The following is a 25,953-nucleotide window of genomic DNA, read 5'->3' as shown; positions in this document are numbered from 1 at the left end:
GTTTCAGCTGCCCCGTTGTTCTCATCTCAGAAACTGAGAGCAGGGCTTCCCTGGTGGCGCAGTGGTTGAGAGTCCGCCTGCCGATGCAGGGGACGCGGGTTCGTGCCCCGGTCTGGGAAGATCCCACATGCCGCGGAGCGGCTGGGCCCGTGAGCCATGGCCGCTGAGCCTGTGCTCCGCAATGGGAGAGGCCGCAACAGTGAGAGGCCCGCATACCAAAAAAAAAAAAAAAAAAAAAAGAAACTGAGAGCAAATCGGCAGCTGGAGTAATGGTTCAAAGTGACTTTCTTTGAAAGCGTATGTGGTGCCCCCTGGAGGTGGATGAGATGGGGACCGCGGCAGGAGAGTGGCCCTTTCTCTTCCTTTCTCTTCCTCTGCCTCTTTCCCTGCCAGCTCTTCAGTGACGTGGCCTACAAGGCCAGGAATCGGGAGGATCTGATCGCGGGGATTGATGAGTTTCTAGACGAGGTCATCGTGCTTCCCCCGGGAGAGTGGGACCCAAATATCCGAATTGAGCCACCCAAGAAGGTGACTTCTGCTGACAAGAGGTGTGTATGAATGAAGGGGTGGCAAGCGGGGAGCTGGGTCAGAGGGAGCTTTCAGTCTGTCCGTTTCCTTTTTTGGATTTGAAAGAAAGACATCAGCGTACATGGGTTCATACTTTTGTTTTTTCAGTCTCACTTTATTTCTCTGAAAAAAAAATCAGAAGAAAATATGCTGAATGTGACCATCTGTCAAACCTGGGTACCTGTGTGTGTGGGGGGGTGTTGCTAGATCATTCTCTGCATTTTTCTCTGTATTTTAAGATAGTTGATGATTTTAGTTGGAAAGGTAAAGGAGTTGTGAGGACAGTCCTGGAGGTGCTGATCTCTTCCTAGGATTGGGAGCCCCACTGTCCCCTGTCGCCCTTCTTCTTCCAGGAAATCCGTGTTCTCCCTGACTGAGCTAGGTCAGATGAACGGCTCTGTGACAGGAGGCGGCGGAGGGGCTGGAGGCGGCGGTGCTGCAGGCGGCGGTGGCAGCGGGGATGATGGAGAGATGCCAACCGTGCACGAGATCGGGGAAGAGCTCATCTGGACAGGAAGGTGCCCACTCCAGGCCTGACAGCGCGACACCAGTTGTCTTAGATTTCTCTTCTCCTCACCCACCATTTAGGAACCTTCTCCACCTCTGTCAGCAGCACCCACTCCGGGCCAGGCCTTGGGATCTGGCCAATGCACGCTTTTCCTCCCCAGCCCTCAAAGCCGCTCCTGGATCTGGCAGGAAAGGGGAAGCTAGTGGAGGAACCCAAACTTTTCTCAGGACACCCTTTGTTACCTGTATTAGTTTCCCAGGGCTGCGGAAACAAAGTATCACAGGCTGCATGGTTTAAACAATAGAAATTTATTCTCTCACAGTTCTAGAGTCTAGAATTTCCAAATCAAGGTGTCAGCAGGGCCATCCTCCCTCTGAGATTCTGGGTGGAATCCTTCCTTGCCTCTCTGTAGCTTCTGGTGGTGGCCAGCGGTCCTCGGTGTTCCTTGGCTTGCAGCTGCACCGTTCCCATCTCTGTCTGTGTCCTCAGATGGTGTTCTTTCTGTGTTTCTGTCTTCATATAGCATTTTCCTCTTCTTATGAGGACACCAGTCATATTGGATTAGGGCCCACCCTAATGAATTCATCTTAACTTGATTACATGTACAAAATAAGGTCACATTTACAGGTTCGAATTTTGATATATCTTTTGGGGGGACATAATTCAATCCATAAGAGAACCCTTTGAATTTTTTTAACCTTTTGTTACCTAGTCAAAAAACTTGTTTTAAAAGAAAACAATAGAAAATTTTCCTGGCTTTCATCTCTTTGCCAGCTCTTAGAATAACTTGGGTAGATCTGAATTTAGGAAAGGACACAGCCCTGCAAAGCTATATGTAAATCATAACTTTGAGAACGAGTCATGTTTTTTATGCCCTTGGCTCTCTGCCCGCCAGTGGTTCCCAACTTTACCTAGTCCCCAATCCCATCCTCACCCAGGGGACATTTGGCAATGTTCAGAGACATTTTTGTTTCTCCCAGCTGGAGGGGAGATGCTACTGGTATCTAGCAGATAGAGACCAGGGATGCTGTTCAACATCCTCCAATGCACAGGACTGCCCTGCCCCCAACAAAGAATTATCCAGTCCAAAATGTCAACAGTACCAAGGTTGAGAAAACCTGCCCTATGCTAAGCACTGTGTTAGGAGCTATGGAGACTAGCATCCCCAGTAAACATTCTCCCTAAACCTAAAATTCCCCACTTGTTTGTTCCACAAAGCAGAGAAACCAGTTATAAGGTTCAGAATCTGCTCTTGATGAACCTGTTATAAACCAGGATCTCTCTGTCTCCTAAAGTTGGACACACCTATGTTTACCAAGCACAGGCACCCTGCGGATGATCAGGGACGTGAGGAGGATAGCCGTCTATGGACCCCAGGATTTCCATTCCCTGTGGAATGTTAGGTCTACCCCAAGACATATTCCCATAAGGCCTTCTGTCTCCCACCCAGGCTGTCTGTGACCACCCTTCCCAGTGGAGATGGTGCCAACCACAAACTCAGTCTAATGACAGAATTCTTCCCTGGTCTTAAATGTTCTGGTGGAAGGATCCCTTTCCCCATCCACTCTTAGTCAAGTTCCCCTCCTCACTGCAGACTCCACAGGCTCCTGTAAATAGCCCTGCCCCTGCACTGCTGTTTGTGGTGAGAAAGCAATATCTGGGCCTGTCTTGAGCAGGTTCTTCGGTGGCCTGTATCTGGATGTCAAGAGGAAGCTGCCCTGGTTCCCAAGTGACTTCTACGATGGCTTCCACATTCAGTCCATCTCTGCCATCCTATTCATCTACCTCGGCTGCATTACCAACGCAATCACCTTTGGTGGGCTTCTGGGGGATGCCACTGACAATTATCAGGTGTGTGTGAGCTGGGGACATGCATGCAAACCTCAGAAAAATCTGCTGCCACCGGGTAGGGTAAGGAGCTTATTCCCATAATCCCAAAACCAAGGTTTGGGTTTGACCTACCATCCAGGTTCAGACCATCACTTTTTGTAATCCTTTACCCTTGAGAAAAATGATAACAAGCTGGCATGATTAAAAGGTCTAAAGCTAAATCATATTACTAAAGACCAAATTTAAATATTATGTAAATAGAGCAAATGTTTAAGGGGAAATCATCTGCTTTGTTAGTTGATACTTTTCCTACTGATGCTTTAATGAATTTAATGAGAAAAATTAATTGAGTTGCTAATTGTGACCTTCTTCCCATACTTTTTAAAAAAACTAAGCTTAAATTCTTAGCTTGAAGTTAAGACATTTTTAGAAATGTCTACCATGACAACAACACAGGTATACCTGGGGAAAACAGTTCAGCAGAGACACTAGCCTGAGACCCAGACAAGGGTCTTCTCCACTGGGGGCCTTTGGGATAGTATCACTGGAAAGCTCAGAGCACCAAGGTGAAGACCCATTTTCCCAGGTAAATTAAGATGAGTGCCTATCTCCAGCCCACACCACTCTCCTGAGCACCAGGTTCAATATCCAGCTGCCTCCTGGGCATGTCCATATAGCTGCCCTTTGGGATCCCCCAACTCACAGGGCCAACATTGCATCCATTATCTTCCCTCCAGACCTGCTGTTCCCTCCAGCCAATGAGAGACACCATGGTTGACCCAGATATTCACACATCATCCTTGACTCATAAATCCCAGCTTCCCCCAGTAGCCCTCATGACATGGTCCTACTTGCCTCTCAAGCCTCATCTCCCAGTATTTCCTTTCTCAGATTCCTGTCCTCCTCACTCATCTGCATTCTGTTTTCCATCAATCCTGATCATCTTTCAGTTCTTCAAAGACATGCTCCCTTTCAGCTCCAGCCTTTGTGAATACTGTTGCCCTTCCCGGCACACTCTTTCTCATCCACTTACCCTATTCTCCTGGTCAGTTCTCTGCTCATGTTTTGATTCTCAGCTTCCGTGTGTCTACCTCTTGGGAGGCTTTCCTGACCAACCCTTCACTCTTACTGTGTGCTCCCACCTTATCCCAGCTTATCCTATTCCTTGGCAGTGGTTCTTAACAAGAGACTCCTAGGAGACATTGGGTAACATCTAGAGACAGTTTGGGTTTTTATAACTGGGAGGTGAGGTGCTACTGAGATGCTAATAAACATCCTACAATGCACAGGACAGCCCCCTACAACAAAGAATTATCTAGCCTGAAATGTCAGTAGTGCTGAGGTTAAGAAACTCTGCTGTGTGGAAATCGCCTAGTTTCTTGTGTGTATCTCCCACTAGAATGAAGATGCATTATCTTGTTTGTTCATGGGTCCTCAATGTCTAACACAATGCCTGATACATAGTAGGCCCTTAATAGATTTTTGAATGAATGAATGAATGAATGGTCTGACCTCTAAAAGCACCTACTAGATCTTTGAATGAATAAATGATTGGGTGGATGAATGGACTGTCCTCTGGGAGTAGAATGCGCACAGGAACGAGCACAACTATTGGCAGCCCTGTTTTCTAGGCCCTAGGGTGCCAAAAGGAAGTCACATGGGACCTAGAATTAGAGAGTGATGCTTGGCAATTGTGAGACGTTGTGGAGTCAGAGATGGGGAGCAGAATTTGAGGAGGAGAGGACCTAGGATAAAGGACGAGCATTGTGGCCCTTGCTGAGATAACTGGGTTCTAACGTGTCGGAGAGGCCCCTTTCTCACACCTCTACTGAGCCTCATTCTCCTCATGCCCCCAGGGAGTGATGGAGAGTTTCCTGGGCACTGCCATGGCTGGCTCCTTGTTCTGCCTCTTCTCGGGACAGCCTCTCATCATCCTCAGCAGTACAGGGCCCATCCTCATCTTCGAGAAGCTCCTCTTCGACTTCAGCAAGTAGGTGCCCTTGGTGGCCCCCAGTGCGTGCTCTCACACTTGGGACAGTATGCCAAGGTTGGGGTAGGGGAAGAGCCCCAAGGGGGAGGTGGGGTGAGAAGGTACCAAAGCTGTCTTTACCTGTAGGAGGCACTGCCAGGTGGTCCCTCCTGACTCCCTCCGATATCTGCCTTTAAGCCACCTTAGTGCATATTAGCACAGCCCCATGGGGAGAAATCCAGGCAAGACAAGAGGAGAGAATTCACACTGCTCTGCTCATGAGCAATTATGACTTGAAAGTCAATGCAGTGTATAAAAAGTTTCAAGCTGGAGGTCAGAAGGCTATATCCTGACTCACGCAGCTCTGGGTTCAGTTGCCTCACCTACAACATGAGCCCATTTCTAAGGTCTGCTCCAGCTGTGTCATTCTGAAATTCCCTGTTTTTCATTCACTCTGGTGTTTGTTACCAAATGTGTAAGAACCGAAGTGTGTGAGCACCTTTCTGCCACCCCATGGGAGCCTTTCCCGGAATTCTCAAAGACCAGACAACCCCACCCGGGAACTGTCCCCATCCCCGGTCCTCTTGTACTTCCTAGGAGGGCATCTGTGCCACAGGAGGGGCAGATGAGGCACCCAGGGTGGGTCTGGGGAGCCGAGCAGAGATAAGAGCCTTGGGCTGGAGGCCCTTCAATTCCCTCTGCCTTCCAGAGGCAATGGCCTGGACTACATGGAGTTCCGCCTCTGGATTGGCCTACACTCAGCTGTCCAGTGCCTTATCCTGGTGGCCACAGATGCCAGCTTTATCATCAAGTATATCACCCGCTTCACTGAGGAGGGCTTCTCCACCCTCATCAGTTTCATCTTCATCTACGATGCCATTAAGAAGATGATTGGTGCCTTCAAGTACTACCCCATCAACATGAACTTTAAGCCTGACTCTATCACCATCTACAAATGCGAGTGCGTCGCCCCTGACACAGGTGACCGGTAACCCCAGAGGTACCCTAGGCCCCCCCACCCACTCCCCACTCCCCTCTAACACCCACTCCCCCTCTGCCTCTCCCCTCCACCCCATTGTCTACTCAAATGCAGGAGCATGAGCCTGCTTGGGAGGGGCTGTTCAGCCAAGGCCTTTCTGTCCCAAAGGAGCAAATATAGGGTATTAAACCAGTTTTTGGAAGGAAATCAAGGGGGCAGGCACTCTAATGAGGATCACAATACCAGAGCCCAGGGTCATAGTCAGGAAGGAGCAGTGATAGTGATATCCCAGGAAGGGAAGAAGGCATGCTTGGCCTCAGTGTGGAGTAATGTGGAGGCCACACCAGTCAGAAATAGTACTCAGGGGTTCCTGCTCTAGGCCAGAGGTAGGCCTGATGGAGCCTAAAGTCCCTCCCAGCTCCATGAGCACATGACACTGTGAGTTCTCCCTGACACATCACTGCCAGTGGGTTCACACCAGAGGGATGAACATCCCCACAGATGGTGACATGTCCAGGGTGGAGGACTAGTCAGGGTGGAGGAGGACCTGGCAACTATGTCATTAAAGAATGGTTAGAGAACCTGGGGTTATCCAGGCTTTTAGAGAGGTATGAGAGAAAGTCTGTCATGACACAGAGGGACCAGATTCACCCTGTGTAACTATAAGATGCAGAATGAGGGCTGAAGAACAAAATCTCCAGGAGCCAAATGCTGGCTGAATTCAAGGTATATCTTAACAGTAGTGGTGGAAGCCACTACCCTGAGAGGTATTGACCCCCTCGGTTGGTAGCAAGCTCCTTGGACACTACCTGGATATCCATCTGCCAGAGGTATCATAAAAAGGATCTCTGTGCTGGGTGGGAGGCTGAATCAACCACCTGGTCAACCCATTCCTTTGAAGTCCCTTTCTGACCAAAAAAGTGTCATCTGTAAAGTTAGGACTTTCCATAGCTGAACCACTGGCCTCTTTCGCAGTCAGAATCACGCCCCTAAGAGCTTTCAGTGGGACGTGCTCAGAGTGCCCAGGATGCTATAGAGCAGAGGCTAGAGAGCCATCCACATACCTCTTAGCACCACCAGGCTGGACTCACAGAGAAGACTGAGGTCCAGAGACACCCAAGGTCACACCAAATGTCAGTTTCCCTAGGGGATATCAATGCTGGCCCTTCCAGTCTCATGGAACGCTTGTGAGGTTTTCATATCTATATTCAGATTCATTTGGCATTTCACATAAGTAGTTACCATGTTGTTCAGCACCTTAATGCATACAACTGATAAAAAATATTGAGAAGTCAACCAAAAATATTTGTTGCACAATTATTGTGCACTCTACTTTAGGCTAGGCCTAGTAAAGATAAAGTTGTTGTGACATCAGGGAACATAGTTTTGGTTGTACCCTCTCACCCTCTGTCACTGCTCTGAATTTGTAAAGATGTCGAGACCATTTTTTTCTCTTCTTTTTTTTTTTTCTATAATTACTTTTGAGTTATTTCATTAAAACCCAGCAGTAGGTGAAGCTGTCTGTTGTCCTGAGCCAGGGCATGTTGCTTGCCCAGGGGAGTGAGGAGATCCTACCTGTAGGCTCTTGTCATCACACTGTAGAGCAAATCCCATCTCTGTGGACTAAGCCCCATCAGGGCACTTTTGTTTTCTGCTCACACCCTCTGGCCTACAGATCCATTGCACTGAACACAAATGTTCCCACAAACATGGCTTTTGGAAGTACACATCCTTAATTTCTTTCAGAAATGGTCCAAATTCTAGGGTCATATGTGGAACTTTGGCCATTCTGTCCACAGGAGAAACCAAACATAGGGGTTCCCTAGGAACAGGGCACATCAGGTAGGATTTGAGAACTATAATAGAATCCACCTACCTCCAAATAGTGTCCCCTCTGGCCTTGCCCAGGTACCTAATGTCACCTCATTCTTTTGGGTCATGCTATTGCCATGATTCTCAAAGTTGGTCCCTGGAAGCAGCATCAGAACTATCTGGGAACCTGTTAGAAATGCAGATTCTCAGGCCCCACCCCAGACCTGCTGAATCCGAAACTCTGGGATAGAGCCAGCTGTATATCAACAAGCCTTCTGGGTGATTCTCATGCATGCTTAAGTTTGAGAACTACTGCTCTATTAAACTGAGTCATTATTAGCAACCAGCCATCGTGAGATTAGGTTTTCAGTTTCTTCATGGAGAGTAAAGGAACTGGAAACAGGACAAGTTCGTTTTGATTAGGAGAACATGAAAGGGAAAATTCTAGATGTTTAGGAGACTGGGGAGGGAGGAGCTAACTAGGAGGGTTTCTTTCCCAGTCCATGGGCCACTCGTTTACTAACTGTTCTATAATGCTAGTGTTACTGCAAAACCCAGTTTGACGGTGGCACACTATCACTCTTTGTCACTCTTTATCAGTAAGAGCTTGTTTCGGGGCACGCTTTCTAATCTGATCTTGTTTCCGTTGTAACTGATTTGTATTCTATTTATGGATGCTGCACACACTGACTTGGCTGCTTTCAATCCCAAGTGAGTACCCCTTCGTAAACACTAGAGTTTAAAAATATTTGCTACTTGGACCCTTTCTAGGATTTTCCATGTTATGGTTCTTCCTTCTTCATCTCAAAGTGGCTTTCAGAGAAACCTCACAAAGTTCTCAATATAAAAGAATGCCTAAGCAGAAGACATCAAAAGAATGTCTGATCTGACAACCTTGGGCGATGGAAGTGCAGCTACACTCACCAGGCTCGAGTGTTAGCTGGGGCTCCTGTAGCATTTGCGAGGGGACCCCTGAGTCAGCCTTCCCGCTCGCCTTCCCTGTTAACTGTGCATCATGTTCTTTTGGTCAAGTAGTGTGAGGAAAGGCAGCAGATATCCCTGATTTCTCTTAAGTGAAGCATTCTTCAGAATAATTGTAACAAAACTCTGGGTTTGTAGAACTTCTCAGAATATTCTGCCCTAGGTCAAGACTGAATTCCTTAGCCACTCCCAGCCTCAACTGCCCCAGAAGTAGGCTACATAGAAGGGCCCTGTGATCACATCCACCCCATGACAGTTTGTTAGAGGTTGAAGGAAGCTTCAGGAATAACGTCTTATTCCCTCTGGGTTCCTAGCAGGAGCTAAATGGGGTTTGCGATGCATTTAGATTATTGCCAGCAAACTGGCCGAGCCTCCTCCCTCCCTCCTTAAATCAGCTGCAGAGGAATTGCTTAGTCAGTCTTCACTTGGAGGATGAAGGCGAGGAGAACCTGGCCCTTCTCCTTTACGCATGCAGTGTAGGAGCAAGAGAGAGGCTGACCTCCAAAGCTGCCTTTTTAATAAATGGCTGCATCCCTCAAGGAGGGGATTACAGTTCCTCTCAACTCGTCTCATGGCCCCTGAAGGGAACCCTCCTCTGCTCCACTTAGGGACACTGAGGCTGGGGCAGGGGATTGTGGACAAGGGTTGCAGAGTGAACAGCTGAGAGCAGCATCTCTGGGGTCCTGATTCTCCTTCAGGTCCTGGGCCCAGGTTTAATTTTCCTGAGCTAGCATTTAATGGGAAGATTAGGGAAGATACCCAACAAGTTCTTACAGGCCGAGCTGACCTGAAAAAAAAAACAAAACACATATGGACAGGGCAGGAGAGAAAGGAAGTGTATGTGGAGGGGAGCAGGGCAGGGAAGGAAGCTCGTCGTATAGAGCTGGGAGGTGTGTAGGCTCTGGGCCAGCCTGCCTGGGATGGATAACGGCTCCTCCAAGAATGAGTTGCGTGACCTTGGGCAATGGGCAGGTTACTTAGTCTCTCTGGGCCTCAGTTACCTCATCTTTAAAATGTGGAGATTTCTTGGGGATTTAGGAATTAGCAAGATGACTTATGTAAGGGTTTGGCACAGTGCGTGGCAAAGAGTAAGTTCTTTGAAAATGTTAAGTCTAAGAGCACAGACATTGGTCAAGTGGGTGGTAGGGGTTCACAAGGCACATTATTTACCCACTTGTGTTAGCATCTTGTCTTGGCAGCGGTTTTTAAAGCCAGCCCTTCCGTGTCAGACAGGAGCTGTCCTAACCTGGCCCAGCTAGACTGTCGGAGCTGTGGCCCAGGCTCCCTTGCACCACCCCTGCCCTCCCTGAGCAAAGCGAGGAGAGTGAAGGGTGCAGCTGCCCTCACAATGAAGGCCAGGCCTTGTCTCTAAGGAACTGGAAGGGAATGGGAAAGACTGGGGCCTGGGGTGGGGTGCAGGATCCCCACTCAGCAGTTGCTGACCCTTCCCCACGCCCTGTGCTCATCCACAGTGAATACAACCACGTTCAACGCCTCAGCCACGTTGCCACCAAACACCAACACTTCTCTGGTAAGTCCTTTCTTCATGCCAGACATTCAAGGGCTTATGTTTGTGGGGAGATGGAGAAGATTTGGGAAACTTAGACCAGACTTGCAGAGATTAACCCTGCTGCACACCCACACCAGGCTCACTCACAGAGCTGTGAAAATGAATATTTTCATTTTAAGTATATACTGTCAAAATCCCGTGTTGTCTCATTTTATTAAATCCTTGTGCATAAACCTCCCCCTCCTCCCTCCCTCACACACACACACACACACACACACACACACACACGATGGGGGGTGGGCTGGGGCTGGGGCTGGGGTTGAGGTGAGGAATGGTAAGTAGGGCTGTGCAAGGCTGTAAACTTTCCCGCCCATCTTCCTAGCCTTTCTACCAGGACTCCCAGTTCCTAACCAACAGTGCTACCCTTCAGCCCCAGAAAGCTTATTAATGCTCCCCCCTCTCTGAATCTGATCTGTCCTTTGCACTCATGTGTCTCCGAGGGCCCTAGGTCTGGTCTGCCTTTCCCAATAATGATGATCAATGGCCGTCAGGAGAAGACACCTAACCTAAGTGGCACTAACAGTGGGAAGTAGAAAGCCAGGTGAAGGGTAGCACCTGGTCAGTGCTGGGAGGAGACTTGTGGACTTTTAGTGTCCGTAAGCTTGCCCCTTAAGTTACCCCTGCACAGGCAGCTGACTGCTCAATGGCAATTTAACCTAAGATTTTCTCAAATACCTGATTTTGAGGAAGGAAGAATGGAATCAGTCAGTGCCTATGTATGAATACTTACTATGTGTAAGGTGCTGTGTGAGGGTATATGATGGTTCGAAAAACATCTAAGAAACAAATGTGGTCCTTGCCCTCCAACCTGCTTGTAATATGCATGTGGAGATTAACCTGAAAAAGTAACGGGCAGCACAAGTAGAGCGTGCCATGCGTCAAATATAGGTCAAATGCATCCTTCCAGCAGTGGAGGCAGGACATACTCTGCAAACTAGAGAAGAAAGCCTCATAGAGAAAGTAGAACGTGATCTGGTCTTGAAGGTTGGGAAAGTTGGTTCCATAGAGAATAGCACATTCCAAGCCTAGGGACCAGCATAGACAGAAGGGGCACAAGAGGAAAAGCACAAAATCTGTCCTGAGGACAGTGGGTGGACCAGTCCTGCTGAGACAGAGTGTGGGGGGGGCGGGCATCACACAGGGAAATCAGGAGAAATAAGTCAAGACAGAGATGTTGGGCCAGACCAGTGGGGCAGTAGAGGCACGGCTACATTGTGGGGGGCATTCCAATCGTGTTGGTCTGTTGATCCCCATTCTATTGGTCTATTGATCTAAGCAGGCCCAGGCCCAGCTCAGATTCAAAGGGGAATCACCTTTTGATGGGAGGACTGTTGATGTCACATCGCAAAGGAGTGTGGACACAGGGAGCCATGACCCACTGGGGACCGTTATTATATCAAACTACCACACTTCTCTTAATACAAACATACATTATGGCTAGTTGCAAACATCTGATTTACTTCATTATGTAGGTTCCTGAATATTTGCACATTTATTTTTCAAAATATAAATTAAAATTTATTATACATTACTCTCCTTCTATTACACTTAGGAACATATATATTAATATACCTGTGTGAATATAGATATATGAATATATGTACATATACATACTTAGGACCATAAATAAGAATATATATAGGAATGTGTATTTTATATATATATATATATATAATTGTTGTGTGTGCCCTGGATTTTAGGCATCTGGGACACCAAAGGTCAAGTGACTGAAGTGATTAACCCAAGAGAGGTCTGGCAAGGGTGAGATGTGAGCCCTTTTCCTTCTTCTCTGCACACACAAAAAGTGTGTGCAGAGAAGAAGGAAAGGGGAGGATAAATGTGAGACACTCCAGGAAGGAGTTGTGGACAGGACCCATGGTTGATTGACTGAGATGGGAGCCAGTCCTGCACTTTTCCTCCTCACTCACAAAGCAGTACATCCTAGAACACAATGAAGAAGCACATGTCAGCTCCTAACCGTCCCAGGGAACCTCCTGCTTGTCATTCCTTGAAACAGCCTGTCCCCAGGACCATCACTCTGTTGCTGGGCACTATCATGGGGCAGGAGGGCTGGGGCCCCTGGGAGGGTGGGAGGGCTGCAGGGGCTGCCTGGAAACTGCAGTGGGGAGGAAACAGCTGACCTCCCAGGAAGGCCCTGACTGTTTCTCTCCTGTCTTGGTCTCCAAGTACAACCCCCTTAACCTCACAGCGTTGGACTGGTCCCTGCTGAGCAAAAAGGAGTGTTTGAACTATGGTGGGCGCCTACTTGGGAATTCCTGCCAGTTCATCCCAGACTTGGCACTCATGTCCTTCATCCTTTTCTTCGGGACATACTCCATGACCCTGACCCTGAAGAAGTTCAGATTCAGCCGCTATTTCCCTACCAAGGTAACTTCACCCTACAGTCAGACAGTTCACATTGAAGCCACCACTGAGTCCGAGAGGGTTCTGGTCCATCTGATGGAATGGACACCACATCAGCACTTGCTCACTGAGGTTTTTTCAAGTTAAGAGCACAGACTTTGGATCAGAGAGAACTGGGTTCCCTTGTTGTCAAGCCCCATGACAACACTTGATATTGTCAGACTTTTATCTTTAGCCTAGTAGTATATTGTGGGTTTTTTCCTTTTATTTCCCCAATGACTAATGAAGTTGAAAATCTTGTCATGTGTTTAATGGACATATGACCATTGACTTTTTTTTTATACTGAGTTGTAATTTTAAAAGAAGTGACTTATAAAGAAGTCACTTTTATTTTTTTTTTAAGATCTTTATTGGAGTATAATTGCTTTACAATGGTGTGTTAGTTTCTGCTTTATAACAAAGTGAATCAGCTATACATATACATAATATCCCCATATCTCTTCCCTCTTGCATCTCCCTCCCTCCCACCCTCCCTATCCCACCCCTCTAGGTGGTCACAAAGCACCGAGCTGATCTCCCTGTGCTATGCAGCTGCTTCCCATTAGCTATCGATTTTACATTTGGTAGTGTATATATGTCCATGCCACTCTCTCACTTTGTCCCAGCTTACCCTTCCCCCTCCTCGTGTCCTCAAGTCCATTCTCTAGTACGTCTGCACCTTTATTCCTGTCCTGCCCCTAGGTTCTTCATGACCATTTCTTTTTTTAAAAATATTCCATATATATGTGTTAGCATACAGTATTTGTTTTTCTCTTTCTGACTTACTTGACTCTGTATGACAGACTCTAGATGACCACTGACTTTCTTCTTGTAAGAGCCTGTTTAAATCTCTTGCACATTTTCATCTGGGTTGTCTTTTTCTTGCAACTCTTTATATATTCTGGATAGAAACATTTTTGTGATCATATGTGTTGTAAATATCTTCTGCTCTATGACTGGCCTTTTTACTTTCTTAATGGTATCTTTTGATTAATAGAAATTCTTAGCTTCACTGTAATCAAATATATCCAATTTTTCCTCAAAGAAAATATTAGATAGAAGATATTCTCCTATGGTATCTTCTAAAAGCTTCATTGTTTTTCCTTTCATGTTAAATCTATAATCTACCAGAATTGCTTTTGACATATAGTGTGAGAGAGTGTTTCTTTTTTATTTAGATAGCCAATTGTTCCAGCATTTTTAAATTTTATTTTATTTTTTACAAACTAAAGAGGAATTTTTATTTACTTAGGTAACATTGGTTTATAACATTATATAAGTTTAATGTGTACATTATGTTTATACTTTTTTTTACATCTTTATTGGAGTATAATTGCTTTACAATGTTGTGTTAGTTTCTGCTGTACAACAAAGTGAATCAGCTATATGCATACATATATCCCCTCCCTCTTGAGCCTCCCACCCACCCTCCCTATCCTACCGTCTGAGCTGATCTCCCTGCCAGCACTTTTTTTTTAAAAAAAAGACCATTCTTTTCCCACTACTCTGCAGTGCTTCCCTTGCCATATATCAAATGTTCACATGTGATGGGATCTGTTTCAAGGTTCTTTATTCTGTTTCACTGATTTATTTGTATGCCAATATCACAGTCTTCATTTCTAAAACTGATAATAAGTCTGTATATCTTACAGACCAAACTTTCCCTCTTTGTCCTCCTTTTTCAATAATGCCTTGGCCCTTTGTATTTCCACATAAATTTTAGAATCTTAAATTTCACCAAAATAAAAACTTATTGGAATTTTGATAGAATTATATTGACTCTAAATGTCAGTTTGGGGAGAATTTACACCTTTCAAATTCTGAGTCTTCTAATCCTTGAATATGGTATATTTATTAAGGTCTTTTATTTATTTATTAAGGTCTTTTATTTATTTATTTTATTTACTTATCTTTGGCTGTGTTGTGTCTTCATTGCTGCACACGGCTTTCTCTAGTTGTGACGAGCGGGGGCTACTCTTCGTTGCAGTGCGAGGGCTTCTCATTGCGATGGCTTCTCTTGTTGCGGAGCATGGGCTCTAGGTGCGCGGGCTCAGTAGTCGTGGCTCGTGGGCTCTAGAGCGCAGGCTCAGTAATTGTGGTGCACTGGCTTAGTTGCTCCACGGCCATGTGGGATCTTTCTGAACCAGGGCTTGAACCCATGTTCCCTGCGTTGGCAGGTGAGTTCTTAACCACTGTGCCACCAGGGAAGTCTCTATTAAGGTCTTTTTTTTTTTTCTCTTCATAATATTTTGTAGGTTTTGATCTTGAGGTCTTGCACATTTTTTATTAGATTTATTCCTAGGTACTTGATTTTTTTTTTACCTATTGTAAATGCTAACTGCTATTTTAATTTCATTTTCTAACTGTTTTGTGGCTAGAATAAAGCGTTTATTAATCAAAACAGCACTTGCATGTGTGAGCAACAGTTATGAAATGAGGAGGGGTACTGGGAAGATTTTTAGCAATGCTCTTCTAACAGAAACCCCATGAGCACTCTTCTAAAGCCATCTCAAATAAATATTCTACTACTACTACTACCAGCAATAATACTAATGCTGATGATGAAAAATATCTTTGATATGAATAATTGAATTTTTTTGCCAATATTTTGTAAAGAATAAATAAGACTTTTTGGGAAGGTTTACAAAATACAAACTGAGAAAAAATAGCGTACTTGCAACACGAATGTATCCTCAAGACAAATTCCCTCCCTTCCTTCCAACTTCCAACCAGATCATATCCCTAAGTTGCCTTTTATATAAAAATTCCAGAACAGTGACTGCATCTGAGAATATCTATTGCCTGAAGGATGAAATAAAATTCATGTTAGTGTCATATCCTTTTATCACCACCTTTTTTTCCCCTCAAATTTATACTTACAAAGTGCCATGTTGCCACCTGGAATTTAGTGTTGCAGAGAAGAATGAGATCATACCATTTCACAGCCATCAGTTTGGTAAAAACACAAAGGTCTTGGAAAACCAAGTATTGGAAATGAAAAGTGATGGGTGGGAGTGTCACCAGCTTCATCCAACTTAGTGAGTGACTGGCATTCTCTGAGATAGCTGAAGATGGGTCTTCTGACTCTGGAGCTCAAGCTCTCAGCAGCTCTCCTCTTCACTATTGGAGGACAAGGTCTGCCCGGAGTGGGCAAGAGCTTCTCTGACTTGCTCATCTCTTTTCTGCAGGTTCGGGCCCTAGTAGCTGACTTTTCCATCATTTTCTCCATCCTGCTGTTCTGTGGAATTGATGCCTGTTTTGGCCTGGCAACCCCCAAGCTGCTCGTGCCAAGCGTCATCAAGGTTTGCCCAGGGGCCCTGCTCTGTGCATTCTCTCTGCCTGCCCACCAGCTGCAGATCCTTTCCCCTCTATGCTGATCAAATTTTTATGTGCTCAGCCAAGCGACCACGTGGGTTCTCTGTATGCTCCACCCTTCTCACACGGCCTGCTGGGGGCGGTCCTTTGAGATAGTGGTTTGAGGATATATCCACAATGAACTCCTGCTGTGTAGCCACAGGATGGGGAAGGTGCTGGAATCTACTCTCCAGCCCAGCTGAAGCCCCTTGATTTCCACTTAAAGGTTTACAATTCCCTCACTCATGGCAGTCTACAAGTTGGACCATCTGCTGAAAATGATCCTTTAAAACAGTGATCCTCGGGGAGTTCCCTGGTGGCCTAGTGGTTAGGATTCACTGCCATGGTTAATTCCCTGGTCAGGGAACTGAGATCCTGCAAGCCACGCGGCGAGGCCAAAAACAAAAAGAAAACACAAAAAAACCAAAGCAATGATCATCAAAGTGTGGTCCCCAGACAAGCATCTCGCCCTCATCTGGGAACTTGTTAGAAATGCAAATTATCAGCCCCACTCGAAACCATGGAATCAGAAAGTCTGGGGGTGGGGTTCAGGGCTTTGAATTTAACAAGCCCTCCAGGAGATTCTGGGGCCTGCTTAAGTTTGGGAACCACTGCTTCAGAATTTCCCATTAGTCTAGATTTGGTGCCATTTGTTTGTAGCTCCGCTTGAGCCCTGCTCCCTCAGAAGGAGCTCCACCCGTCTAAACTGGACTGGGAGGTACAGGTTCTAGAACTGACCCTCCCTGCCTTTGAGGGCTTGACCTTTGAAATATTATTTCAGCTTAAACATCTCATAAAACTCATGTTGGCCTTGAAATTTAAAGTACTTCTTTCTCTGAAGTAAACAAAAGATAAACTTCAGCCCAGCTTCTGCACAGATAATCCTTTATTCTTAATGTACAAGTCTAAATTAATGTTCCGTGTTTTACAGACAATTCTATAACCTCCCCAGACAGATGACTCAGAGAAGAGGCAGAAAGCATCAGGCACTGGGCCCATCATTTTCTTTTTTCTTGCTGTTGGGCCTCATTTCCATTTCTTGTTAACATCTTTTGCAATTAGTGACCACAAGCTCTCTACCAATGCCCCTGACTCTGCACCTCCCTGTTCCCCAAACAAGCCCATGGCAGCTGCAACAAATCATCTCCTTTGCTCTGTAGACACCACGCCCTTCCCAAGTCTGTGCCTCCGGGGTCTCTTTAAAGATGCAGGTGCCTAATGTCTTTAAGGGATAAGATTGCACTTGAAAAGTACCCCAGGTGTGGGAATAGCAGGAAGTCTGGGAGAGCGGGCCAGACAACAAGTGCACCGGGACAAGGGAGAGAGAAAAGGGCCTTCTCCTTTGCTCTGCTCAGCCCACGCGGCCTGACCGAGGCTGGTTCGTGGCCCCCTTTGGGAAGAACCCGTGGTGGGTGTACCTGGTAAGCATCCTGCCCGCCCTGCTGGTGACCATCCTGATCTTCATGGACCAGCAGATCACGGCCGTCATAGTCAACCGGAAGGAGAACAAGCTGAGGGTAAGGCTGGTGCTAGGAGGAGGGGCACAATCTCTTTCTTTCCACAGAGTCAGAAGGAATGAAGGAGGGAGGAGGTGCTTCTTTCAAAATGTTGGGCCATGTGTGAAGCAAAATAGGGCAGAAGACTGGAGTTCCAGGGGTGGGGAGAATGTGACCTCCAGATGTGGGTAAGGCCAGAAGGGCCAGCGGGGAGGCTCCAAGGACCAGGACCAAGCCCAGGATGGGCCACTGGGCACGGCTCCTTGCTTCTCCCAAAGTGACCCTCCCGCTCTGTCTCCTGAAAGTGAACTTGGGAGTCTGAACAGATCCTAACAAGGGCATTTTGACCCAGAACCATAAGGCAGAGGAGCATCCTTAGCCTTTCTGGCCCCGGCCAGCTGTCCTCCCTGCCTCTGAGTCTGAGGAGATTCAGACTACTCTCTCCCCCATCCCAACCTGGATCACTCTAGGCTTGGTCTAGGCCTGCCCCACCTGGGACCCCTCATTAGGGAATCATAGAGATACTGGGCTGCTGTGTAGGAGACCTTCTTCCCAAGGACCCCTCCAAGCCTGAACACCCCTCTCCTCCCTTCCCTGCATCAGTCCCCTGGTTCACCAAACCCTGGGGTTGGGGAGGCCTGATCACCTCAGGGTGGCAGTCCTCTCAGAGTACTGTATAGAAGCCCACGGGGAGCCCTCAAAACATGTTGCACAGAGTGGCTGCCTTGGGAGAGTTCTGTCTCCCCCACCCCACCCCAGCTGGTGGTTGGGAACAGGCTCCCTAGACAGCTTCCCCCCTCCCACTCTGCCCCTGCAGAAGGCTGCTGGCTACCATCTGGACCTGTTCTGGGTGGGCGTCCTCATGGCTCTCTGCTCCTTCATGGGGCTCCCCTGGTACGTGGCTGCCACGGTCATCTCCATTGCCCACATCGACAGCCTCAGGATGGAGACGGAGACCAGCGCCCCTGGGGAGCAGCCGCAGTTCCTGGGGGTCAGGTAGGTGGTGGTCAGGGCCTGAGGACCACCTGGGCAGGAGTGGTCAGGTTGGGGGCAGGTTTTTCTTACCATCAAGGTATTTGGGTGAGTAGGGCCCCTTCTCTGACAACCCAGGAACCACAGGGATAGGAGTGATATCCCTGAAGGGAGGGAAGAGGAAGATGAAAAGTCAGTTTTAAGTGGTGCTTTGTTCTTAATAGATTCCAGTCAGTACACCCCAGCCCCTACACATGCTCTCACCTCTCACCTGTATAGGCTGAGGCTGCTCAAGAGTTCCCACAGAGCCCCTTCTGACCTGACTCTTTGTCTCCTCTTCAAGACTCCCTAGCCATGCCGTCCCCCAAATCCCCCAAAAGCAGGGTTCGGGTCCTGCTCAATCTCCATTCCTCCAGAAAGCCTTTCCAGGACCACTCCCACCCCCTGGGCTGTGGCCCATGGCCTGTCACTTCCTGTTCCTTCACTCGCCCCTCCTCTCATGCGCATGTTTCAGGCAGGGAAGCGCACCTTCCACCCCTTAGGACCTCTGGGGTGAGCCCACATCAGACCCTGGCATTCTCATACTTGGCTGTCCTAAGAGCTTCTCCTCACTACCTCGGAATTCCTGGGCTGCCCAGCCGGCCCGGAGCAAGGTTCCTATGGTCAGGGCAGGGTGCCCTCCCCAACCCCTGAGCCCCAGATGGCTGGGCCTGAGCAAGCTGCCCCAGAGCCCCAAGCTTCCCGTGCATTTGTGCCTGGCTCTGAGCACTCCAGAAAACATACCTGCCCTCCAGCCCCTGATACCTGCTCTGCCGGCAGCCAGGCCCCCTTCCCCTAAATCCTCATCAGTCACGCCCCACAAGCATGGGATCTTATTATAATCAAAGGGCAGGGATAATAAGCACTTCATATCCCACTTCATCCTCACAACAACCCCTGAGGTGCGCGCCATTAGTTATGTTCTACTGATGCTGAAGACATTTAGGGCCTTGCCCGATGCCACACAGCTAGTAAGTGGCAGAGCCAGGATTCGACGCAAGTTGGTCTGGCTCAAGCACCCCCTGTTAGCCACTGCACTGGGTAACCTCCTGAACACCCCTACAAATGCCCTCACCCCAGTCGGATTCCCTCTCTTCCCATGTGCCGGGCAGCTGGTCCTCAGGTCACTGGTTTACTCTCTGGAATGGGGCAGCAAGGCAGAGGCCAGAGCCTCGGACACAACCTTCAAGTGCCCACAGAGGGCTGGAATGGTCATGGAGCATCTCCCAATCCACCCTGACCATGTGTTCTTTCCTGCCAGGGAACAGAGAGTGACTGGCACCATTGTCTTCATCCTGACAGGGATCTCTGTCTTCCTGGCTCCCATCCTGCAGGTGAGGCTCTGCACCCTCTGCTAGGGCCCTGTCCGCCTGAGAAGGCACTGAGCCGATGCCTCAGAGCGGGGAACAGCCTCCCCACGAGGCCCCTAAAAAGGCAGGATCCTATTAGGCCAGACAGGTTTCATCGTTATTACTGTTTTCTATAATGTTGCATCCTTTATTATCAGCACCAGGCCATCCTCACTGCTCTTTCCCACCCCTCCCAGGGTCCACCCTCACCTTTCTGAAGGACCCTTCCCACAGACATTTCTGCCAATATCCATCCTTGCTTAAATCAGTAGCTTCTCAAGCTGGTTGTGTCTCCACGTTGTGGTTTATGGCCTCCTTGCTCACCTGTTTTCTGAAGTTGAAAACTTGCAGGGGGGAGGGAGGCTTCTGTCATTGTTCTTGGGGCCTGTTTTCTGCTCCTCTGTCTTGGATGTCTTGGGCGCATAAGTGACTTTTTCCCACACTGTTAGAAGCCCCTCTTGCTCATGTCCTTCCAGGTCAGCTGGAAGAGATGATAGCAATGGAGTCATGGGTCCCCCACAAAGGCTTTCCATTCCAGCCACTCACCTGTTGTATTAGGCTGCTCTGGGTGCCATAACAAAAGGCCACAAGCTAGGTGGCTTAAACAATAGACGCTTATGTTCTAGAAGTAGATCATGGTCTTTCCTCATTGTGTTCACGTCTGTGTCCTATGTAATGTGTCCTGTGTCTCTTCTTATAAGAACCAGTTGTATTGAATTAGGCTTCATCCATATGACTTAATTTTACCTTAATTACCTCTTTAAAGGACCTATCTCCAAATTCAGTCACACGCTGAGGTACTAGAGGTTAAGACTTTAACATATGAATTTGCCAGGGCGGGGGTGTGGGGGTTGGTTAAGGCGCAATGGCTCTTTGGCAGCCTCTCCGCAAAAGTAGACATTCCCTGGCCATTTAAAATACTCTTTTAAATAAACAAAATGCCTGCCCCCCACCCCGTATACAATCTGTTTCCTGCAAAATGGAAACATCCGTTAAAAAAATACCCAAACTCAAACCTGTTTGGTTGTGCCCAGCACCAGTTCTCAAGCCAGAAATATTTTCCATTGTAAACAAATCAATTAACATCATGGTTCTTTAGTCTTTGTTTTTTTTTTACAAGCTTACCGCGAATGAGCTTGTAAAAAGATATTCAAAGGGAAAAATAGCTGCAAAAGACTGGGTGACTACAACTTAGCTTAATTCAAGAAAGGAAAGCCTTCTGAAGGCATTAAGGGAAAGGGCCACTGACAGATCATGTCGCGGAGTTTTAACCACTGCGCCACCAGGGAAGTCCCCTGCTGCAGTTTTCGGCACAAATGTTGTAACTTCCAAGCTGTAGACTGTATTTCTGTATTAATTTATGCATCTTATAAAAACAAATGGCGGGGGCTTCCCTGGTAGTGCAGTGGTTAAGAATTCGCCTGCCAATGCAGGGGACCCGGGTTCGAGCCTTGGTCTGGGAAGATCCCACATGACGCGGAGCAACTAAGCCCGTGCGCCACAACTACTGAAGCCCGCACGCCTAGAGCCCGTGCTCCACAGCAAGAGAAGCCACAGCAATGAGAAGCCCAAGCACTTCAATGAGGAGTAGCCCCCACTCACCGCAACTAGAGAAAGCCCACCTGCAGCAACGAAGACCCAAAGCAGCCAAACATAAATAAATAAATTTTTTTTTTAATGGAGGAATTCCCTGGCAGTCCAGTGGTTTGTTAGGACTTGGCACTTTCACTGCAGTGGTCGGGGTTCGATCCCTAGCAGGGAACTAAGATCCTGTAAGTCTCCCAGCACAGCCAAAAAAAAACCTAAATGGGCTCTAGAAATAGGATAAGATGCCAGATATGGGGAAATATTCATTATTGCTTTGGCTGTCATGAAAAAGTTTTTCTGGGGTTTATTATAGCTCCAAATGCTCTGATATTGTCTTTGCATTCAGTCACAAAAGGATATGAAAAATTTGCCTGCTCATGTTCTTTTACAGTGAGAGGAAATATATATATAATCATTTTATTTAACCACTAATCTATTTGATAAATTTTATAGCATGGAAGACATCTAGATTTTTATTGATCATAAGATTTAAGATTTCTGATTTGATTGTATCAAGGTATATATCAATGCTTTCAAAATTGTTAGGTGATTAAAGCATTATCACTAGCTGACACCAGTACTAAATATTAGATTGATTTTAGGTAAAGGAGAGATATTTGGTATAGCCAGTTAAAGAAAAATACAACTTAATCCAGATCTGAATTCTTAGATTTAATCTCAGAATTTATTTCCAATCAAGAAAATTTTCCATAAAACTTGTTAAACTTTTTGCAACTGTAAGTTTGCCTAGTTCTGTCAAATTAGGCATAGCCAAGTACTAGACTCATAGAGAACTTACATTAGAGAGCTGTCTCCCCAAGACCATACTTTAGTTGAAATTTTTAATTCTTATTTATGTAGCCAACAGAAGAGAGGTCCCCCGATGCTACATTTTTAGGGGGTGCAAGTTGGATCCTAGTTACTAGTGGTTTTATTTTTATTAATTTTTCTATATCACTTATTAACCTCACCTATTTTTGTACCAGTTCCTCCAGTAGAGTTCTGTTCCAGGGCTTCTCAAATTTTAATGTGTATTCAGAACTAGAACAAAAAAATTCACAATTTGTATGGAAACACAAAAGACCCCGAATAGCCAAATCAATCTTGAGAAAGAAAAACAGAGCTGGAGGAATCAGGCTCCCAGACTTCAGACCATACTACAAAGCTACAGTAATCAAGACAGTATGGTACTGGCACATAAACAGAAATATAGCTCAATGGAACAGGATAGAAAGCCCAGAGATAAACCCACACACATATGGTCACCTTATCTTTGACAAAGGAGGAAAGAATATACAATGGAGAAAACATAGCCTCTTCAATAAGTGGTGCTGGGAAAACTGGACAGGTACATGTAAAAGAACAAAATTAGAACACTCCCTAACACCATACACAAAAATAAACTGCAAATGGATTAAAGACCTAAATGTAAGGCCAGACACTATCAAACTCTTAGAGGAAAACATAGGCAGAACACTCTATGACTTAAATCACAGCAAGATCCTTTTTGACCCACCTCCTAGAGAAATGGAAATTTTAAAAAAATAAACAAATGTGACCTAATGAAACTTAAAAGCTTTTGCACAGCAAAGGAAACCATAAATAAGACAAAAAGACAACCTTCAGAATGGGAGAAAATATTTGCAAATGAAGCAACTGACAAAGGATTAATCTCCAAGATTTACAAGCAGCTCATGCAGCTCAATATCAAAAAAAAAACAACCCAATCCAAAAATGGGCAGAAGACCTAAAGAGACATTTCTCCAAAGAAGATATACAGATTGCCAACAAACACATGAAAGAATGCTCAACATCATTAATCATTAGAGAAATGCAAATCAAAACTACAATGAGATATCATCTCTCACCAGTCAGAAGGGCCAACATCAAAAAATCTACAAACAATAAATGCTGGAGAGGGTGTGGAGAAAAGGGAACTCTCTTGCACTGTTGGTAGGAATGTAAATTGATACAGCCACTATGGAGAACTGTACGGAGGTTCCTTAAAAACTACAAATAGAACTACCATACAACCCAGCAATCCCACTACTGGGCATATACCCTGAGAAAACCATAATTCAAAAAGAGTCATGTACCACAATGTTCATTGCAACTCTATTTACAATAGCCAGGGCATGGAAGCAACCTAAGTGTCCATCGACAGATGAATGGATAAAGAAGATGTGGCACATATATACAATGGAATATTACTCAGCCATAAAAAGAAACGAAATTGAGTTATTTGTAGTGAGGTGGATGGACCTAGAGGAGTCTGTCATACAGAGTGAAGTAAGTCAGAAAGAGAAAAACAAATACCGTATGCTAACACATATATATGGACTCTAAAAAAAAAAAAAAAAAAAAAAAAAGGTCATGAAGAGCCCAGGGGCAAGATGGGAATAAAGATGCAGACCTACTAGAGAATGGACCTGAGGACATGGGGAGGGGGAAGGCTAAGCTGGGACAAGGTGAGAGAGTGTAAAATAGATAGCTAGTGGGAAGCAGTCACATAGCACTGGGAGATCAGCTTGGTGCTTTGTGACCAGTTAGAAGGGTGGGATAGGGAAGGTGAGAGGGAGACGAAAGAGGGAGGAGATATGTGGATACATGTATATGTATAACTGATTTCACTTTGTTATAAAGCAGAAACTAACACACCATTGTAAAGCAATTATACTCCAATAATAATGTTAAAAATTTTTTTAAATGTGTATTAAAAATCACCTGGGAGGGCTTCCCTGGTGGCGCAGTGGTTGAGAGTCCGCCTGCCGATGCAGGGGACGCGGGTTCGTGCCCCGGTCCGGGAGGATCCCACGTGCCGCGGAGCAGATAGGCCCGTGAGCCATGGCCGCTGAGCCTGCGTGTCCGGAACCTGTGCTCCGCAACGGAAGAGGCCACAAACAGTGAGAGGCCCGCGTACCGCAATTAAAAAAAAAAAAAAAAAAAAAAAAGTAAAAATCACCTGGGAATCTTGTTAAATGAAGATACTGACTCAGTAGGTCTGTGGGGGGGGGGGTGCCGAATTCTGCATTTTTTTAAAAAAAAAACATTAATTTATTTATGTGGCTGTGCCAGATCTTAGTTGCGGCACTCGGGATCTTTAGTTGAAGCATGCAGGATCTAGTTCCCTGACCAGGGATCAAATCTGGGCCCCCTGCATTGGGAGCATGGAGTCTTAACCATTGGAACACCAGGGAAGTCCCCCAGATTCTGCATTTTTAACAAACTCACCAATGGTACCAAATCATGCTGGTCCAAAGATCACACTTTGAGCAGCAAGGAACAAAATCACCCCCCACTCCTCTCTCCGTATCAATGGATGGTTAGACTGATATTAGATACAGTGATGTTTATTAGAGGATCAGTGATAATGTTGCAGGAAGGAGGACCCCTTCCAGGGCCCCAAGAGTGGGCTCTTGTCTAACATGTGGAAATGAATTGTCTGAGGAGATACACATGCTGACAAAGCAAGAGACTTTATTGGGAAGGGGCGCCCGGGCAGAGAGCAGCAGGGTAAGGGAACCCAGGAGAACTTTTCTGCCACATAAAGTCTCAGGTTTTATGGTGATTGGGTTAGTTTCCGTGTTGTCTCTGGCCAATCATTCTGACTCAGGGAACTTCTTGGTGGCGCGCGCATCGGTCAGCCAAGATGATTCCAGTGAGGATTCTGGGAGATTGGTAAGACATATGGATTGGTGTCTCCTCTCTCCTTTGAACTTTCCCGAATTCTTCCTGTTGGTGGTAGCTTATTAGTTCCTCGTTCCTTACCAGGACCTCCTGTCCTAAGATGACTCACGCGAGTGGCTACTATCTTGCCTGGCCAGGGCGGGCGGCTTCAGTCAGTGTTTCCCCTAACAATAATCTTCAGTCCTTCCATCACCAATTTGCAAATATTTGGTTATCTTGCCAAACGAGGGCACTGAGGGATGAAGTGACCATGTATCTGATGGGCAGCATAAATGACTTACACACTCACTCAGTTCTGCGGATTCTCAGTTCATCCCAATCCCCAAAGGTTTTTTGTTTTGTTTCCTTTTTTTGCCTGCAACTCACCACAGCTCATTAAGACTGTGGATTACTGTATTCTGCCTCAGAGGAACTCCTGATCATGTGGAAGTGCCACCTCTGTCCCCATGTTGTTCTCATGATCTCAGCCTCAAATTATATGGGAAGGCTGTGATGTCCTTATGTTTGTAGGGCTGTGATCCTTGTTCATTGCTTTAGCAGGTGGTATAAAGCTGACACCAGAGGCACCTTTTTGCCACTTGACTGTGTCACTAATATTTGAAAAGGGCCTTTCCCTGGAGATCCAAGAAAGATTTGCACCGATTAATCTAGGATTCTAGATCACAGCACTGTCACTTGTGATGTCATGGGCCATTGGGATTTTCTGAGAAAGCTGCTTCAGCCTGCAAATGACAAGACTGGAGACAATTTCCTAGGCTTGATAATGAGGTGACTTGATAATCAGTGACTGGTAAATATAAACTAAGACAACTCAGTTTGATGTGGTTTTCACACTCATTAGGGTGAAAGG

At 46.4% G+C, this 25,953-nt stretch overlaps 1 protein-coding gene and 1 long non-coding RNA gene across 2 annotated transcripts in view; one reads left to right on the top strand and one right to left on the bottom strand.

The window, feature by feature from the left end:
* Positions 1-25,953, top strand: part of SLC4A5 (solute carrier family 4 member 5) — a 99,441-nt gene that overhangs the window by 60,727 nt on the left and 12,761 nt on the right. The window contains exons 10-20 of the mRNA XM_059079907.2: positions 394-548; positions 921-1,085; positions 2,752-2,926; positions 4,762-4,895; positions 5,584-5,855; positions 10,119-10,177; positions 12,404-12,604; positions 15,808-15,921; positions 17,329-17,490; positions 18,287-18,465; positions 19,742-19,814. Coding sequence (XP_058935890.1) covers positions 394-548; positions 921-1,085; positions 2,752-2,926; positions 4,762-4,895; positions 5,584-5,855; positions 10,119-10,177; positions 12,404-12,604; positions 15,808-15,921; positions 17,329-17,490; positions 18,287-18,465; positions 19,742-19,814 — 1,689 coding nt within the window. The remainder of the gene's footprint in view (positions 1-393; positions 549-920; positions 1,086-2,751; positions 2,927-4,761; positions 4,896-5,583; positions 5,856-10,118; positions 10,178-12,403; positions 12,605-15,807; positions 15,922-17,328; positions 17,491-18,286; positions 18,466-19,741; positions 19,815-25,953) is intronic.
* Positions 18,375-20,205, bottom strand: LOC136792134 (uncharacterized). The gene is made up of 3 exons (XR_010835412.1): positions 20,154-20,205; positions 18,535-18,605; positions 18,375-18,454 (listed from the first exon to the last, which is right to left on the bottom strand). It is a non-coding gene; the product is annotated as an uncharacterized lncRNA (long non-coding RNA).

The sequence above is a fragment of the Kogia breviceps genome, chromosome 11 (assembly GCF_026419965.1).
Source record: "Kogia breviceps isolate mKogBre1 chromosome 11, mKogBre1 haplotype 1, whole genome shotgun sequence".
NCBI lineage: Eukaryota > Metazoa > Chordata > Mammalia > Artiodactyla > Physeteridae > Kogia > Kogia breviceps.
The sequence above is the reverse complement of the archived record's forward strand: the minus strand, read 5'-3'. Positions and strand labels throughout refer to the sequence as shown.